Genomic DNA, 19,600 nt, shown 5'->3' with positions numbered 1-19,600 from the left:
GTGTCGATTATAATTATCGTTAATTCACTAATATAATTCACTTAAAAGTGATAGATAATAAATCGACAAGACCTCTCATATATTTAAAATTGAGATTAGCCTTTCCAAATAGTAGGACCCATGAATCTCTTTGACATTTGGGGTAGATTCGGTTTCCCGGGGTACTTTCATTTTTCATTGGGTAACTGGGTTAATAAAATGTTGTTACACACGAAATTTGGTTGGACTCAACGGGATATAAAGACTAGTCTTATGTTCCGGGGTTAGATATGAAATTTATGAAATTTATCGACCGAGAGTTCTAATTGTAGAATCGGTTAAAGAGTTAATCCACCGAGTTATATTAGTGAGGGATGTATCGGTTTCCCGTGCCCGAGTTAATATGGATTTGGATCTCGTAATCATTTATATAATTGAGTGGAGGTCATTATATAAATGCTAAAACATGCTAAAATGTTTTCATATATTAACGATGAATGTTTCTTTTCCCACTAATTCGTTGTTTTATGTTATTCTTTATCATTACTCATATTAATATACGATATCATTTTGATTTTAACTTATGTCTCCATTAAACCACTATTACCAAAGACAAATAGAATCTCTTACTAAATCCTCATGAACCGTTTTGATAAGGCATGGAATAGTTCCATAAGAATCGTTCTATTCCATAGAACTCCATAGGAGTTGTCCTATGATATATATGATTAGAATCTTAAATTCCTAACATGCCTATGTATGATTTCTTGTGAAGAGTATGAATAGGAGTAATGATTAATCAAAATATATTTTGATAATATCATCTATTCATTCACGGTTCAAAAAATCTTATTGCTCAAACTAAACACATGTCATTAAGCACTTAAGTAATTAAGAACATGATAATGTTAAATTGGTAAATTGATTTGTTAGAAATCTTGATTGACCAAATACCACAATAAAGTTCATCCTTGTGAAGGATTAACTAGGAATTTATATGAAGATAAGTCTTCATCAAGTAGAAATTCGTGAAGTCAGTGGGAGCAATAAGAAATAAGTACCTATCTTAATCGTTAAGAATAGAACTAGGTAAGAAAGAGAAGGTGTTAGACACTAAAATAGAAACAAACCCCAAATAAGTAAAGATCTAGGAAGTTGGTCATCTGACTCCAACATATTCCTTCCTGAATATCTATGACATTGACATTGCATTCTTGCCAATTACCACATCATGAGTATTTAATACAAATTTGTGAATCATGTTAGAAATTTCCACATTTCATGATAATGAAATATGGCAAAAGGATGTCAAAACCACCTTTCTAAATGGGTATTTTGAGGACGATTTGTTCATAACACAATCCGAGGGTTTTGTAAATCCTTAGATTCCTAACATTGAATAATCGTATGACGACTAGCAAGAATAAGTTCAGAAATTTGCATGAATGGGGTAGTTGCCATTTCATCCATGAACATATAAATGTTGTAGTGTACTCATTTTAGTTTTGTATTTAGAAATGTACCCCAATAATTGTTATGATGTCACCAACTCTATATAAGAATATAATTCATGTTTTTGTATAAAACACAAAGGGTTTCTTAATTATGCAATTAAAACAAGCGTTTTTCCCTAACATACCACGATTAAGTTTATGGTGAGACCATACAAATCAGGGTAATTATATTCAAAGTAAAAATAAATATCATATATAAGACTCGAGTTGGTGATCCCAAATAATTTCTCATTTCTTGATTGAAAGTTACATTATAACTAGTTTTGACTAGTATCCTACACCATTTGATTATGAATCTCATGAAATGTGCGAATCTTGTATTCAAAGCAAGATGTTTTCGTGACTTTTCTTGAAAAGTATAGCAAATAGAATAAGTTATTCACAAAATTACACTTCAATGTGTATGGTTGTATATATTTTCAATTGGAGAAGGACATTATTTCTTCTTCTCTTTTACCGACGAACTAGGTAGATACTTGGTATCCACTTAATGAGGTAAGAAGAGAACTTCTTTGAATAAATTCAAAGAATTCTTCTTATGAAGTATAAAAACCAAAGTATTAGAACTTTGTTTAGGATGATAACCATGAAGTAATGACTTTATTTTATACCAAATAGAGTGTGATATGGTATCACAAGATCACTTTCATAATCACACCCTATAAAGCTAAGGTGTGTGATAAGGATACAAAGAATCCTATATGATATGATTGAATATTTGCTATAAAGTTGGAAGTAGTTTCTATCACAGTTTGTCTAATATTTATTTATTCCACTAAAACAAAATATAGTTAAAGAAATCAAGTACAATTCATAGTACCTAAGTTATAGCTATTTTCTGAAGAAAGCATGTGGCTTTATAACCCAACTATCACGAGAAAAACAGGTTTGTGGCTCGTAATGCTGTCTTTTGAGAAAAGAGGATTATTTCTTCAAGACAAAGTGGGAGAAAATGTTCAAGAGCCACAAACTGAGAATAAGATGTAGGAAGATGTTCCTTCTTGGTCAAAGTTAGTAATTATTTCTTCGAAACCTGAAGTGGACAGGAGTCATGTTATTTTTGAAAGTAAAAAACCTGTATGTTATTAAGATGCTTTATCTAGTCTCAACTCCACAAGAGTCCGAAATAAGCATAAACATGAAAATGTTTATTTAGCTTGGTTGGTTGGTGGCAAAAGGGTTTTCCACGCAACAACAATGCTTCATTATGTTCGGATATGATTTAATATAGTTGGATTTTAAAATCATCTTGCATGAGTTTTGTAAATCGCAACTATCCTAAGTTAGGATACAAACTTAAGAAGAAATCTTAAGTAGAAGTTAAGGAGCTGAATTATGTGTTTTGTTCATGTGATAAACTTTTCTCAAATTGTCGAGTAGATTTTTTTATACATGAAGTTTAATGGGAGTACGGTGGTATTATTAGTATGTGAATGACTTATTGATCACTGTGAGTGATAAAAGACTTAGGAGAAGAATAATACGTCTCTAAGATATCTAGTTCGATGGATATTAGCATAAAGTTAATGTTCTTATGTTAATAAGAATCTTGACAAGTTCAATAGTGTTGAACATGAAGAAATTGAATCCCTTTGCTTCCGCTGCGGGATTAATTCATTACGCTAAGATGTATCACTATTCTTAAACCTCGTATACTTGGAGTATGACGAGATGTTACAAATCAAATTTTTGAGAGAAGTCTCTATATAGCCACATAGTTCATTAGTTTGTACTCAGGAAGTACTAAAGATATGAAGCTAAGAATTTAGAAATGAGATGGTTTTATGTGCAAGGAGTTACACAAAAAACATATTCTAAACAAATAAGGATGGTTAGAGAACCATCTTGGCTATATTATTTAAGGAAGATATCTGCTAAAATCATTCTAGGCAGTTGAACAATAAGATATACACAACGAAAATTGAGTACACTTGCAATAATGAAATATGCAAGAAGGAAGGGATGATATTAGGATTAGGTTTTGTGAATTGGAGGAACTATGGTAGTTCATTCCAGTAACCGAAGGTCCTATCCCATTAACTGTGAGGACAGTGGGAGCTATTCTAAGGCAAGAGAGCCTATATCTAGATTGGATCTAGACAAGTACTCAGAAGTGTCATAATAAAGATTATACATAACAAAGGGAAAAAGTATATAGTAGAGTTATTTAAGTGCAAAGTGTTGCTGAGACTTACTAACCAAAGCCTTCTCAAGGGCTTAACATGACAAGTAATGTCATTTCAATTCAGTTGAAACTTACAACCATATACAAAATTATAAATGGATTATAGATTATGTAGTAATTGATATTTTATCAATTTTACATATGTGATAATGCATTCGTCGTTATAGTTTAATTACAAACTTTTTTATTACTTTGTTATATCCAAATAGGTTGTTGAGACAATATTGTGAAAGATCATAGATCCATATTAGACTCTCTAATAAAAATTAAATTATCTCATAATTTATCATTTTGGTGATCTATGTAACATGCATGCAAATATAAAAGCATAAAAATGAAAGTTAAGGAAAAACAATTTCCTTACATAGATTTTTATGGTAATATGGGCACAAACTAGATCACCTATCTAGTTTGTTCTTGAGCTAAAAAGAAATGGATGATCCTCCTTGAAAAACTTTCAAAAAGAAAGTCTCCTTCAAGTTGCACCCAAGAACAAATCACCCAAATAATCTTACAAATATTAACTAGATATTTGTAAAACTTAACCCTTGATAATATGGGAATATTACTAACAATCTTAGTAATAATATATTTTGTATACTAACAATCTTAGTAAGAGATGATATTTATTTTAGAGAGATAAGCCAACTCAGTTTCCTCACATGCAAAAATGAACTCAAGTAAGTGGAAAAGTTGAGCAAAGGTTGGCATACAAGGAGGGAGTTGGACGGGGAGAAGAGGGTGGAGTGAGGGAGTGACTTTGCTCAAATTTTGTCCAATCTTTTATGACAAAAGATAACTTATGGATGAAAATAAAGTATGGTTAAATGATTATATTTTTAATCATCTACAACACTCTATGTTACACGGTCCAATTGCCCATTTACAGGTCAAATCAATTCTTATATTTGTCGCACAAATACGTGTAATTCTACTTTAAACATCGTTTCATGTTTAAATACTTCCATAACTAATTTCGTTCAAATCACTCCGTAAATATACGTGTGCCGCTACACATATTATTTACGTACTAATATTAATCACATTAATCAATTAGTACAATTTTAGTTAATTAACAATTAATTAACTAAAACCCGTCTCCCAAAATTTATTATTCAATTATCGCATAATTAAATAATAACTGTTATGCCTCGAGTTCGCAACTCGAAACCTCTCTAAAATAATCGACTAACCTCTTAGTCTATAAATCAAGGGACTAAATAAATTGTATCTCATACAATTAATTAGTTATCAATTGGGGTTCGTTCCTATAGGTGTGACCGAAAGGGGTCAGTTGATCACCGCCGTCTCACGACAATAATGTCAAACTCTAGTCAGCCAACCGTTATCGATTTACGTTATTCAACTGACGAGGATCAAATAATTAAATATCTGATGATATTCCTTTAATGAGATTTATTATGTAAACGCACTATTGTGGAGGACACTAACTCCAACAAATTTAACGCTATTAAAGTGAACTGGATTAACATAGTATTGGCCCCTAGTTGCTTATATGAGGTGACGTCTCTAAGTGACTAGAGTGTGATGACTAGTCGATCACACAGGCAGACTGTATTAGACACTCTGTCGAGCAGTGACAACTTATAGAGTTCTGGTAATTCATATAGCCTGATCGTGGCGAGAGCTACTATAGTATTATTTTTATTCAATTCTTTTACTCGAGACTGTAATACTCCGTATTTATGGTCTTGGGGGTACTCTATCGAGTAGCCCTTACTCTGTCGAGTAAGGGTATGTTGCAGAATAAAATAGTTTCTGACCTGTTGGGCACTCGATCGAGTAGCTGGGGCACTCGATCGAGTAGGGGGGTACTCGATCGAGTACCTTGGGTACTCGATCGAGTGTCCGGTTTACGGGGAGTTTTTCGCGGGTTTTTTTAATTATGCGATTAGGGTATTTAAACTTAATCGTCGTTGTTTTAATTCACTTTTACCAAAACCTAAAACCTGTTTAAGAGAGAAAGCAGTCAGTCATCTTCCTAATCGCATCCTTAATAATTCCCGGAGTTCAGACGGTCAGTTCGTGTCGTAGTTCGTGTCGTTGGATTCCTTGCGTCAAGGGTAAGATTTTAATATAATTTATATAATGTTTTGCTAGGTTTGGTCAAACCCTAATTTAGGATTTGGGGTTTTGTGAATAGTAAGTAATTGGTAGCCTTTATGTGTTATTTGTTAGGAGGAGAATTTGTAGAAGAGGCGTTTTGAGACATTTTGTAGATACCGTCTGCGTGTTGTGCTTTCCGGCAGGATTTCTACTCGTATTAGTCCCATAATGGGATATTGGTGATGTCTTTGTAGTTAGTTATTTGATATGTTGATTGTGATTGTGATTGTGATTGTGATTGGTTCCTATGGCTCTCGAGATGCGTTCTCGGCTGAGTGGGGTCACTTGCGGGAGTGATCTCACGCCCTAGTTTCGCCCTTCGTGGAACCCGCCACGAAAGGGGATGTGCACATTAATGGACAAGGTTATCGCTCGTACGATGAGCGGGGCTTAGGTGGGAACGGCTGCGGTCCCCCATGGCGTGGTGGGTCCAGTGGACGTCAAGTATTGAGATGATGGGAGTTGGTGGTGTATGTGTGTGTGTGTGGGATTGTTTGTCTGTTTGTCTTATTGTTGTTATCTATATTGATTGTGTGATTAGTACTGACCCCGGTGTTGTTTTGTAAAACCTGCGGTGATCCATTCGGGGATGGTGAGCAGATGTTGAACAGGTATAGAGATGATACTGGGATAGCTGGGATGGCCACGACATGACGATAGAGTCTTCCGCTGTAGTTTAGCATTTATTTACATTTCAGTTGAGAACAGATAGTTTGGAATAATGTATTGTACTTTCAGTTTGGTTTCGAGGATTGTACTTATTCATTAAACTACTTATAATAAATGTTGTTTCTGTTTTGTATATTTGATTATCATGCCTCGGGCAACCGAGATGGTGATGTCTTCATACCTGAGTGGTCCTGGTAAGGCACTCGGAGTATGGGGGTGTTATAAATGGTATCAGAGCGACGATCCTGAAACCTGTAACCAATGAACTTAATGAACATAGGGAGTCAATTAAAATGAACCCGGGGTAAAAGTTGTAGGAGCTAGTGCAAAGGCTTGGGAGACGTCCTAAAGTCGCGGGGTTCGCCCTACAACTTTGAACCGGTCACATGGGGGAAATGTGTGTTGAGTCATGTGTGTGCTGAGTAACTTGCGTGACAATGTGATGGAATGTGTGATTTGATTGTTGGATGTTGAAGGAGAAGTTGAGAATGTGAAAGAAAAGTAATATATATATGTAGACGTGATGATGGAATAACATGTTGGATGTTTACAATGTGGCTTTAATGGCATGATGAATTGATCTTGTTGATAGTAGAGTAAATGCGTAGCATATTTATTATGATATCATATGATTTTATAAAGTTAGCATGTTAGTATGTGACGTAATATGCGGGTAACTCTTACGTTTTGGTGGTACTTGATCGATTGAGGCTGACTCGATCGGGTAGTTTTTTTAACGATTTTGAGTCCAGAATCGAGTTTTGGGGCACTCGATCGAGTAACTAGGGGTACTCGATCGAGTAGGGGGTCACTCGATCGAGTAGCCTAGATACTCGATCGAGTGGGTTAGAGATCAGAAGGTCTGTTTGGTTCTGGAGTTTGGGTACTCGATCGAGTACATGGGGGCACTCGATCGAGTAGCCCGTTACTCGATCGAGTGGGTTTGGATACTCGATCGAGTAGGTTCGGGCGCGCGTTTTCGTGTTTTGAGGTTTAGTACGCGTGTTTATGTTTATCCCTTTCTTATATAGCTTCAAGATGCCGCCCAAGAGAAATGCTTTGTACGCGAGAGCGGAGCTTATGACTACGGATGACATCGTTAAGATGTTGGAACACCGGGACGCTCTTATCGAGACCCCGAAGAGAGTGAATGAGGACAAGGATAAGAGTAAGGAGAAGGAGGTTGACCATGCTAAAGTCAGCCTCTATATTGCGAGGTTTAACCCGAAGGAGTACAAGGGAGTTGAGGAGCCTAACCATCTTGATAGTTGGTTGAGGGAGATGGAGAACATACTAGATTTAGTTATTTGTCCGATGAGATGAGAGTGGATCAGCCTGCATTCTATCCGAGGGAGGCGGTGGCAAGTGGTGGGATTCCGTGAAAGTGAGTGCCAAGGAGATATATACCAACCAGGGGTTACCTGCTATACCTTGGAAGGAGTTTCGTAGGGCTGTGAGGAAGGAGTTCGTACCGGAGCATGTGAGGAGTAAGTTGAGAGAGGAGTTCGACAAGTTTAAGATGATCCGAGATGTCCGTGGCCGAGTACTACGAGACAGTTCAATAAGAAATCCGGATATCCGAGGATATGGGTTTGAGTGAGGAGAATCGGCTTTGAGGTTTGAGAGAGGGCTAACCACGAAAATTATGGATAAGTTACCCGTGGGAGTCCTTGCGATGTGAAGGAAGCATATGAGAGGGGGGAGAGCCGAGAGACTAGTGGAGATGGCTCGGGAGAGGTCGGGTGGAGAGAAGAGGAAGTCCGAGAGCGAGGGTGGGGGCCAATCTAATTTCAAGAAAGGCAACCACAATCAATCTAAGGGATTTTCTTCCGGGTCCGGGTTTAGTCTTTGGAACTTCCTTTGGGCGAGGTCGTGGGAGTGTGAGCAACAGCCGGGGAGTGACTCGCTTTGGTTGTGGTGGCGTAGGCCACAAGAGACATGAGTGCACGAGCGCACCGGGATCTTTTCGAGAGACCCGCACAGAGCTTTGCGAGCAAATGCGGACCCGGTGGATCATGGCCAAACCGGGAGGTCGAGCTACCAGAGTGGAGGCAACCGCAACGGCGGTAATTCTTATCGAAGACACCGATGAACAACAACAACAATCAAGGGTCGGGTGCTAAGCCGACCGCATCGCCTAATCTTGTCCGGGAGGTGGGCGGAAGACCGATGGCAAGTTGTTCATGATGGACAAGAAGGCGGTGAGGAGGATGCGCACGTTATCACTGGTACATTCCTTGTTAATGGTATTCCTACGTTTGTTTTGTTTGATTCGGGGGCTTCTCAATCGTTTGTGTCTTCGAGTCATGTAAAACAGTTGGGGTTGAGAGTATATGAGTCTGTTAGGGAGCAAGTTTTCATACCTTCAGGTGAGTCTGTATCGTGTGGGAGGTTGTTTAGAGATGTATCTTTGATAGTTGGGCAAGTCGATTTCCCTGTAGACTTGCTAGAGTTTCCTTTTAATGGTTTTGAGATGATAGTTGGGATGGATTGGTTAGGAAATTATAAGGCTAAGATAGACTGTCATCAAAAGAGAGTGTCCCTTAGAGGTCCTAAGGGTGTAAGTGTGTCTTATCGTGGGTTTCTAGTCAAACCCAAAGTTAAGTTGATTGCATCTGTCACTTTGAAGTCGTATCCGGGGAAGGGATGTCCTCCGATTTTGTGCCATGTGAGAGATGACCGGATAGAGAGCCCGGCAGATTGATGAGATACCAGTGGTGGGGGAGTTTGCAGATGTCTTTCCAGAGGAGATTCCGGGGTTGCCACCGAAGAGGGAGATAGATTTCACCGTTGAGTTGAAGCCAGGGACGGGGCCAATCTCTAAGGCACCGTACCGTATGGGTCCTAAGGAGATGGAGGAGCTTAGGAAGCAGTTGGATGATTTGATAGAGAAGAGATACATTAGACCAAGTGTATCGCCTTGGGGAGCACCAATTCTTTTCGTGAAGAAGAAGGATGGAACTTTGAGGTTATGCATAGATTACCGGAGTCGAACCGTGTGACGATAAAGAACAAGTATCCTTTGCCAAGGATAGATGACTGTTTGATCGTTGAGTGGTGCAACGGTCTTTTCTAAGATCGATTTGAGGTCGGGGTACCATCAGGTGAAGATTAGAGATGTGGACATACCGAAGACAGCTTTCACGTCGAGGTATGGCCATTATGAGTATGTGGTGATGCCATTTGGGTTGTCTAATGCGCCGGCAGTGTTTATGGATTTGATGAATAGGATCTTGACGGTTCTTGGATCGGTTTGTAGTGGTGTTTATCGATGACATCTTAGTCTACTCTAAGACTAAGGAGGAGCATGAGGAGCATCTGAGGATCGTGTTGCAGACTTAGAGAGATCATGAGTTTTATGCTAAGCTGTCCAAGTGTGAGTTCTGGTTGGAGAAGGTTGCTTTTCGGGGGCATGTAATCTCTAAAGATGGGGTAGCTGTGGATCCGGCGAAGATTGAAGCAGTGACAAAGTGGGAAGCACCGAAGAATGTTGCTGAGGTTAGGAGTTTCTTGGGTTTAGCTGGATACTACAGACGGTTCGTGAAAGATTTCTCCAAGATAGCTAGACCGATGACAGCGTTGATGAGGAAAGAGAACAGGTTTCGTTGGGATGAGAGTTGTGAGACGGCGTTCCAAACCTTAAAGGAGCGTTTGACCACAGCTCCTGTCTTGGCATTACCTGAAGGGAGCGAGAATTTCGAGGTCTATACAGATGCCTCGAAGAATGGGTTGGGATGTGTGTTGATGCAGAATGGTAAAGTAATTGCCTATTCTTCTAGGCAGTTGAAGCCTTATGAGGAGAACTACCCTACTCATGACCTGGAGTTGGGTGCAGTGGTGTTTGCTCTCAAGATTTGGAGGCACTACCTTTATGGAGCAATCTTTAAGGTATTTTCTGATCACAAGAGTCTCAAGTACATCTTCACGCAGAAGGAGTTGAACATGAGACAGAGGAGGTGGATGGAGCTGATTGGTGATTACGACATGGAAATCATCTACCATGAAGGAAAGGCCAATGTTGTTCTTTGATGCTTTGAGTAGAAAGAGTGTACATTCCTTGTGTACGGCTCTATCTTTGATGAGGTGAGGGATGAGGTAGCGAGCTTTGGGATTCATATGATGCGAAAGGAGATGCTATGGGTGATATGACAAAGACACATGGAGTTTTATGATGATATTCGAGGTAAACAGGCTTTGGATCCTAAGATAGTGGAGTGGAGAGTGGGGTAGAGAAAGGGACAGTGTCCGGTTTTCCATTCATACGAGATGGTAGCTTGAGGTTTGATGGTAGGTGGTGTGTTCCTAATGACGAGGAGTTGAAAAAGACGATCATGACAGAAGCGCATTGCACACCATATTCGGTTCATCCGGTGGAGACAAGCTTTACAAAGATTTGAAGAAAACGTTTTGGTGGCACGGGATGAAGAAAGAGATAGCTGAGTTTGTGTCCCGTTGTTTGACATGCCAGAGAGTTAAAGGGGAACAGAGAAGACCACAAGGTAAGGTTCGGTCTTTGGAGGTGCCGGAGTGGAAGTGGGAATCCATTTCCATGGATTTCATTGTGGGTTTACCTAAGAGTCAACAAGGTAACAATATGATTTGGGTGATAGTGGATCGGTTGACCAAGTCAGCTCACTTTGTTCCAATGAAAGATACATGGACTAAGGCACAATTAGCTATGGCCTATCGAAAGAACGTGCTTAAGTTACATGGAGTCCCTAAGGACATAGTGTCTGACAGAGATGCGAGGTTTATATCGAGGTTTTGGAAGGAGTTGCAGGAATCGTTGGGAAACGACTTTGAAGATGAGTACGACATTTCATCCCGCGACGAGATGGGCGGACGAGAGAACAATCAAGACTCTTGAGGATATGTTGCGAGCTTGTGTGATGGATTTTGGTGGTAGCCGGGAGCAGAGGTTGGACTTGATAGAGTTTTCTTACAACAACAAACTATCACACAAAGTATTGGTATGGCACCGTTTGAGGCTTTGTATGGGAGGAGATGTAGGAGTCCGATCTGTTGGGACGATAGTCGAGGCAAAGTGGTTTTAGGACCAGAGATGGTACATGAGATGGTGGAAGATTAAGATGATCGGGGAACGGATGAGAGCGGCTCGGGATCGACGAGAAGAGTTATGCGAGATCTACATCGTCGGGACATAGAGTTTCGGGTTGGGGACAAGGTTCTTCTGAAAGTGTCTCCTATGCGAGGAGTTATGAGATTTGGGAAGAAAGGCAAGCTAAGCCAGAAGTTTATAGGGCCTTATGAGATCTTAGAGCGAGTTGGGGAAGTGGCTTATCGTTTGGCTTTACCGGCTGCTTTGGAGAGAGTGCATAATGTGTTTCATGTATCGCTTGTTGCGGAAGTATGTGAGTGACCCGTCACATGTGTTGGAGGCAGAGAGCTTAGAGCTGGATGAGTCTTTATCGTACCTTGAGGTGCCTAAGCAGATCCTAGACCGAAAAGTTAGAAAGACCAGGAGTGGTGAGACAGTTTTGCTTAAGATCCTTTGGTCTAACCATGAGACTGAGGAAGCTACATGGGAGGCGGAGGATATAATGAAAGAGCGTTACCCTTTTCTTTTTGATCAGGTATGTATGGTTACGGGGACGTAACCTTGTTTCTTTTAGGGGGGTAGGAGATGATCGCGAGAGTTTTTAAGAGTTTTTACACCCCTTTTATATGTTGTGTCGGTATGTTTGTCGGGATAAGTTGGGTTAGTAGCATGTTTTACGTTGTGTTTATTTTGACCTTCGAGTCGGGAAGCTTATGGGAGTACCTTTGTTTAGTAGTGGTTTGAACTTCGGGGACGAAGTTCCTTTTAAGGAGGGAAGAATGTAATACTCCGTATTTATGGTCTTGGGGGTACTCTATCGAGTAGCCCTTACTCTGTCGAGTAAGGGTATGTTGCAGAATAAAATAGTTTCGACTGTTGGGCACTCGATCGATCGAGTAGTGGGGCACTCGATCGAGTAGGGGGGTACTCGATCGAGTACCTTGGGTACTCGATCGAGTGTCCGGTTTACGGGGAGTTTTTCGCGGGTTTTGTTAATTATGCGATTAGGGTATTTAAACTTAATCGTCGTTGTTTTAATTCACTTTTACCAAAACCTAAAACCTGTTTAAGAGAGAAAGCGATCGATCATCTTCCTAATCGCATCCTTAATAATTCCGGAGTTCGGACGGTCGGTTCGTGTCGTAGTTCGTGTCGTTGGATTCCTTGCGTCAAGGGTAAGATTTTAATATAATTTATATAATGTTTTGCTAGGTTTGGTCAAACCCTAATTTAGGATTTGGGGTTTTGTGAATAGTAAGTAATTGGTAGCCTTTATGTGTTATTTGTTAGGAGGAGAATTTGTAGAAGAGGCGTTTTGAGACATTTGTAGATACCGTCTGCGTGTTGTGCTTTCGGGTAGGATTTCCTACTCGGTATTAGTCCCATAATGGGATATTGGTGATGTCTTTGTAGTTAGTTATTTGATATGTTGATTGTGATTGTGATTGTGATTGTGATTGGTTCCTATGGCTCTCGAGATGCGTTCTCGGCTGAGTGGGGTCACTTGCGGGAGTGATCTCACGCCCTAGTTTCGCCCTTCGTGGAACCCGCCACGAAAGGGGATGTGCACATTAATGGACAGGGTTATCGCTCGTACGATGAGCGGGGCTTAGGTGGGAACGGCTGCGGTCCCCCACTGGCAGGGCTGGTCCAGTGGACAGTCAGTGTTGAGATGATGGGAGTTGGTGGTGTATGTGTGTGTGTGACAGTTCAGCTGTCTGTTTGTCTTATTGTTGTTATCTATATTGATTGTGTGATTAGTACTGACCCCGGTGTTGTTTTGTAAAACCTGCGGTGATCCATTCGGGGATGGTGAGCAGATGTTGAACAGGTATAGAGATGATACTGGGATAGCTGGGATGGCCACGACATGACGATAGAGTCTTCCGCCGTAGTTTAGCATTTATTTACATTTCGATTGAGAACGAGATAGTTTGGAATAATGTATTGTACTTTCAGTTTGGTTTCGAGGATTGTACTTATTCATTAAACTACTTATAATAAATGTTGTTTCTGTTTTGTCTATTTGATTATCATGCCTCGGGCAACCGAGATGGTGATGTCTTCATACTTGAGTGGTCCTGGTAAGGCACTCGGAGTATGGGGGTGTTACAGAGACTGTTCACCCAAGTTGGTACAGTTTTTAGTGACTTTAAATTATGCTCTACGACTTTCATAATTGAGGTCAAATGGGCATCTTTTGGGTCATGATCAGTTGTGGCTAGTAAAAGAGAATAATGCAATAGGAATTGTCCACCCCCTTGTCAGGGTTGTTTAATAATCTCAGGGCCACTCGAGGAGTAGTGAACTGAAAATGCATGGCCACGCTCGGAAGGTATCTAAGGTAGATAATTCCGGTCAGACAGTTACTCTCCAGATCGAGGAAACGACTCTTGATATGATCACTTGCAAGAACGACTTCCAAGACACCTTGCATTGAGTGGGAGATTGCAATAGGACAAGAAAATTGGTGACGCACATTTATCTCGGACAAGTGGGAGATTGTTGGAGTATGTGTCCTCAACAATAGTGCGATCACATTATTAAAACTCATGATAAGAATACACAAAGGGATGATTCATTTTTATACCTCAACTGATAAACATTAATCAGTAATGATTAGCTGACTAGAGTTTTACATTACTGTCGTTTGACGGTGGTGATCAATTTATCCTTTAAGGTCACACTTAAAGGACGATTCCCTTAATAGATAAATTAATTAATTGTATATCGATACAGATTAATTAATTCCTTAAAATTGAACAATTTACGTATGTGAGTGAGAATATGAATCTTATTGTAATTCGATTAAATGAGATTCGTTTTAGTAATTAAAATGTTACATTACTAAAAACATTTCTTATGAAACAATTAAATTAAGAATGATCGGTTAATTATAATTACAATGTGTTGTAGATTATATTAACTTAACCCATTTTATATACATGTAATCTTGAATTACTAGTCAATTTTTATATATAATTCTATTAATATATGTAATGATATTTAATTGTTAAATATGAAATAATATTATGAACATCATGTTAAATGTTACATGTCACACATTATATGACGAAATGATAATTGACAAAAATAAAAAGGAGTCCATATAATCAATATGGACCGGTTTTTTAGAGGAAATAAGGGTGAATAGGTCGATTGTTTTTAATTGTGGAAAACACAATGATTACTATTATAACTTATACTACACCTTAATGCTTTTTGATAAGAACAACTCTAAAAAGGAAAGAGGCATGCATTGGTCCTCTTGGACACTCCCTCCCCACCGGTTTTCTACCCTCATTTTAGAGAATATTAATTGTTCTTATTCATATACAATTCATTCTTACATTATTCACTACCCACTTCTCTCTTTTTCTCTCTAAAATAAGTTTTAGAAAATAATTGTTCAAAATCTAATTTATTTATATTACTATTGTAGTAATAAGAAATAATATTAGATTATATTTTAAGGTTAACTACTAAGATAATCTAGTTAATTAATTAGTAGTTTTAAGGGGTAGTCTTGGTGCAATTGAAAGGAGGTTCTCACACTATTGGGACAAAGGGGATCATCCATTTATTTTGAGCTCAAGAACAAGTTAAGAAAGGTGTTCTTACTTGTGCCCTTAAAACCGTTTTCATCATTGTAAGGAACCTTGTTCTTACTTTTCTATTTTATTATGTTATGCATGCATAAGATCAACATCTATTTAAATGAGAAATTTAAATCTCTAATTAAAGAGTTTAATTTGAGGGTTATAGGATCGTTTCAATATGCACGAGTTGGGCATGCTGAGAGGTTAGTGAACTTGGCCAATGAGGCTAAGGAAAGGAATGCCAAGAAAAGAAAAGAGGAGAGTGTGAGTGGCAACCAGTCGGGCCACAAGAGGAGCAATCAAAGTTAGTCGAGGGCTTTTTCTGAAGGGTCTGGGTATGCAGGGGATCTTGAGCTTGAGGAAAAGGCGGCGGTCAGAGTAGTAGCGATAAATCCAACCTTGCCTGCTTCAACTGTGGCGGAGTGGGTCACAAGAGACATGAGTGCACCAGTGCTTTGAAGAAGCAGGCCATCTAGGTCATGGGACAATCTTAGAGGGCAAAACAACAACAGTGGCGGCTACAACCGCAACAATGGAGGGTCCTATCAGCGTCCGGACAACAGTGTGACGAGAATTCGGCAGCTAAGCCGACTACTTCGAATACCACGGTCCAGGGTGGACGTTAGAAAAGCAGTGGGAAGCTCTTTGTGATGGGCAAGGAGGATGTAACACTCACATACTCCAAGTGCCTTAAGAGGACCACCTAAGGCCTGAGAATGCTGCCATCTCGGTTACCCGAGGTAATATATATCAAATAGACAATAACGAAACGTACTTTATTAAATAAATTTGAAGCGATACAACTCAAAACCAAAACTTTAAAACGATAATTCAACTATTCCAAAATGCTAACTCAAATAAAGTAAATACATGTTTAAGACACAACGGAAGTGTTCTAGACATCTCGTGGCAACTCAACCCACCTATCCCATGCGCGTCCATCTCATACCTGCTCAATAACTGCTTAAAACATTTAAACGAGGTAGTTACTGATTACACAAAAACTATACAACAGAATCAATACACAATTATCCAATCTACATCATAACTCCACACACCTGACTACACACTAAAGTGTGTAGTCTTGCCAGAATACTCATCGCAACAAGTATTCCACACCGCCAGTGGGGGGCCGCTACCGTTCCTACCTAAGCCCCGCTCATCTCATCCGAGCGATAACCCATTTTCCTAAATGTGCACATCCCCTCTGTAGCGGGTTCCACAGAGGGAGAATCAAGGGCGTGAAGCCACTCCCGAAAGTGACTCCACTCAGCCGAGGACGCGCCTCGAGAACTACAGACAAACAATCACAACCAACTACATTATACAAAAACAATCACCAATTACCAATAATTCCAATACAATATGAATCAACAACAATAAACAACCATCAACAACACTATGTAATCAATAACCGACTCGGGAAACCCTACCTGAAGTGCAATAACCAATTAGCAATCAAACGCAGCAGATCGAAAGCTTTCCTCTACAAAACCACCTCCTATAATCAAACATACAATCATACAATCATTACTAAGCCATCAAACACTCAAAACCCCCAAATCTACCCAATTAGGATTTAACCAAAATTGACGAAACAACATAAAAATGATATTAGGATCTTACCCACAACGCTAAAGACTAAACAACATAAAGAACACTGAATTCCGACGACTCAAGCCTTGGTATTTGATAGAAATGCGAAGAAGAAGAAGAAGAAGAAGAAGAAGAAGAAGAAGAAGAAGAAGAAGAAGAAGAAGAAGAAGAAGAAGAAGAAGAAGAAGAAGAAGAAGAAGAAGAAGAAGAAGAAGAAGAAGAAGAAGAAGAAAGAAGAAGAAGAAGAAGAAGAAGAAGTAATGTAACTTGTTTTTGTCTCTTATTAATTTAGATCAGGGTAAAATTGAAAATAACCTGGCGACTTATGTTTTTATATCATTCTCGCATTGCTAACAAAACCCGACAAAAATAACTCGTAAGACCGACTTACTCGATTGAGTAAGTGACTTACTCGATCGAGTGAATCGTGTGCCACTTACTCGATCGAGTGCCACACGTACTCGATCGAGTACCCATCAGACAGACTACTATTTCGAAACCAAACTTACTTACTCGACAAAGTAAGCCTTACTCGATAGAGTACCTAACATCACATAAAACCGTAGTATTACAGAGGTGGTGGGGAACGATGCTCATGTGGTCACCGGTACCTTTCTTGTTCATAATACACCATATTTCGATCTGTTTGATTCAGGGGCAACCCATTCTTTTATGTCTAGAGGTTATACCTTAGATGTGGGTTTAGGAAAATATGAACTTGTAAAAGATAGTGTGTTTATACCTTCTGGGGAGTCGATGTCTTGTTCTAAGTTGTATAGAGGTGTGTCCATGTTGGTGGGAAAAGTAGACTTACGAATCAACTTGTTAGAGTTTCCTATGGATAGGTTCGAGGTCATCATCGGGATGGACTGGTTAGGCAAGTATGATGCCAGGATCGATTGCAGACAAAAGAGAGTATCTATTAAGGGGCCTAAGGGAGTCAGGGTATCACATATGGGGTTCGTGGTGAGACCAAAGTGCAAGTTTATTGCAGTGATGACTTTAAAGTCATGTGTAAGAAATAAGTTTTCCTTGATTCTTTACCAAGTGAGAGATATACGTGTGGAGGAACCGTCGACGTCTGATATACCTATGGTTGGAGATATTAGCGATGTTTTTCCAGATGAGATACTGGGGTTGCCACCTAAGGGAGATATCGACTTCAATGTTGTGGTCAAACCGGGGATGGGAACTATAACTAAAGCACCGTACCGTATGGGGCCTAAAGAGTTGGAGGATTTGAAGAAGCCGTTGAATGACCTGTTAGAAAAGGGGTATATTTGGCCTAGTGTTTCACGTGGAGAGCACCTGTGTTTTTTATGAAAAAGAAAGACGGGAGCATGAGGCTATGCATCGTCTATAGGGGACCGAATCACGTCACGGTGAATAACATGTATCCTTTGCTAAGGGTTGATGATAATTTTGACCAGCTGAGTGGCACAGGATTGTTTTCTAAGATCGATTTGAGGTCGGGTTATCATCAGTTGAGGATAGAAGATAAGGATATTCCTAAGACAGCTTTTCAGTCACGATATGGTCACTATGAGTATGTAGTAATTTCTTTTGGGTTAACGACTGCCCCGGCAGTTTTCATGGATCTTATGAACCGGATCTTCAGCCCGTTCTTGGATAGGTTTGTGGTCGTCTTCATTGATGACATCTTGGTCTACTCTAAAACTAAGAAGGAGCACGAGGAGCATCTCAGGTTAGTTCTACAGACTTTGAGAGATGATCAGTTATATGCCAAACTATCTAAGTGCGAATTTTGGTTAGAGAAAGTGGCTTTTCTGGGTCATGTGATATCTAAGGAGGGTGTGTCGGTGGATCCTAGCAAGATTGAGGCAATAACTAAGTGGGAATCACCAAAGAATGTTGCTGAGATTCGAAGTTTCTTGGGTTTAGCTGGCTACTAAAGGAGGTTCATGAAAGAATTTTCTAAGGTCGCGAGACCTATGACAGCGTTGATGCGGAAAGAGACCAAATTCAGCTAGGATGAGAGTTCTGAGAGGACGTTCCAAACCTTAAAGAAGCGTTTGACCACAACTCCAATTCTAAATCTACCTGAGGGAAGTGAGAATTTTGATGTATATACCGATGCTTCAAATAATGGGTTGGATTGTGTTTTGATGCAGAATGGGAAAGTTATAGCTTATGCGTCGAGACAGCTGAAGCCGTATGAGGAGAACTATCCTACTCATGATTTGGAGCTGGGTGTAGTTGTTTTTGCTCTAAAGATTTGGAGGCACCATCTTTATGGGACAAACTTTAAGGTGTTTTCAGATCATAAGAGTCTGATGTATATCTACACACAAAAAGAGCTGAACATGCGATAGAGCTCGATGGATGGAGTTGATTGGGAATTATGACATGGAGATCATCTATCACGAGGGTAATGCCAATGTTGTGGCAGATGCTTTGAGTAGAAAGTGTGTACATTCGTTATGTACAACCACGTCTTTGCTGAAGCTGGGGGATGACATGTCCAAGATGGGGATTCATATGATTCTAAAAGGGGATGCCATTGGGGACTTGACGATCGAATCGGACTTGTATGATGACATAAAGAGAAAACAAGAGCTTGATCCAAAGATTCAAGAGTAGAAGTCAAGGGTAGAGAGTGGTACAGTTTCGAGGTTTTCTTTCCACACATATGGGAGTGTTCGTTTTGATGGGAGATGGTGTGTTCCTAGTGAAGCGACTTGAAAAGGTTGATCATGACAGAGGCTCATTGCACTCCTTATCAGTTTACCCGAGGGGTGACAATATTTATAAGGACCTAAAAAAAAATGTTTTGGTAGCCTAATATGATGAAGTTTGTGGCCGAGTTCGTGGCTAAGTGTCCAAGTTTCCAGAGAGTAAAGGGTGAGCAACG

General features: G+C 39.7%; 1 protein-coding gene across 1 annotated transcript; it reads left to right on the top strand.

The window, feature by feature from the left end:
• Positions 1-17,400: 17,400 nt before the first annotated feature.
• LOC141607615 (uncharacterized) lies at positions 17,401-18,051 on the top strand. Its single transcript, XM_074426962.1, has one exon. It carries the CDS (start codon positions 17,401-17,403, stop codon positions 18,049-18,051), a length of 651 nt encoding a protein of 216 aa, XP_074283063.1.
• Positions 18,052-19,600: the final 1,549 nt, after the last annotated feature.

The sequence above is a fragment of the Silene latifolia genome, chromosome 10 (genome assembly GCF_048544455.1).
Source record: "Silene latifolia isolate original U9 population chromosome 10, ASM4854445v1, whole genome shotgun sequence".
NCBI classification, from domain to species: Eukaryota; Viridiplantae; Streptophyta; class Magnoliopsida; order Caryophyllales; family Caryophyllaceae; genus Silene; species Silene latifolia.
This window is presented reverse-complemented; position numbering and strand designations above follow the sequence as displayed.

Coding starts and splice junctions, on each gene's coding strand:
- LOC141607615 (XM_074426962.1), top strand. CDS start 17,401: ATGTCTAGAGGTTATACCTTAGATGTGGGTTTAGGAAAATATGAACTT.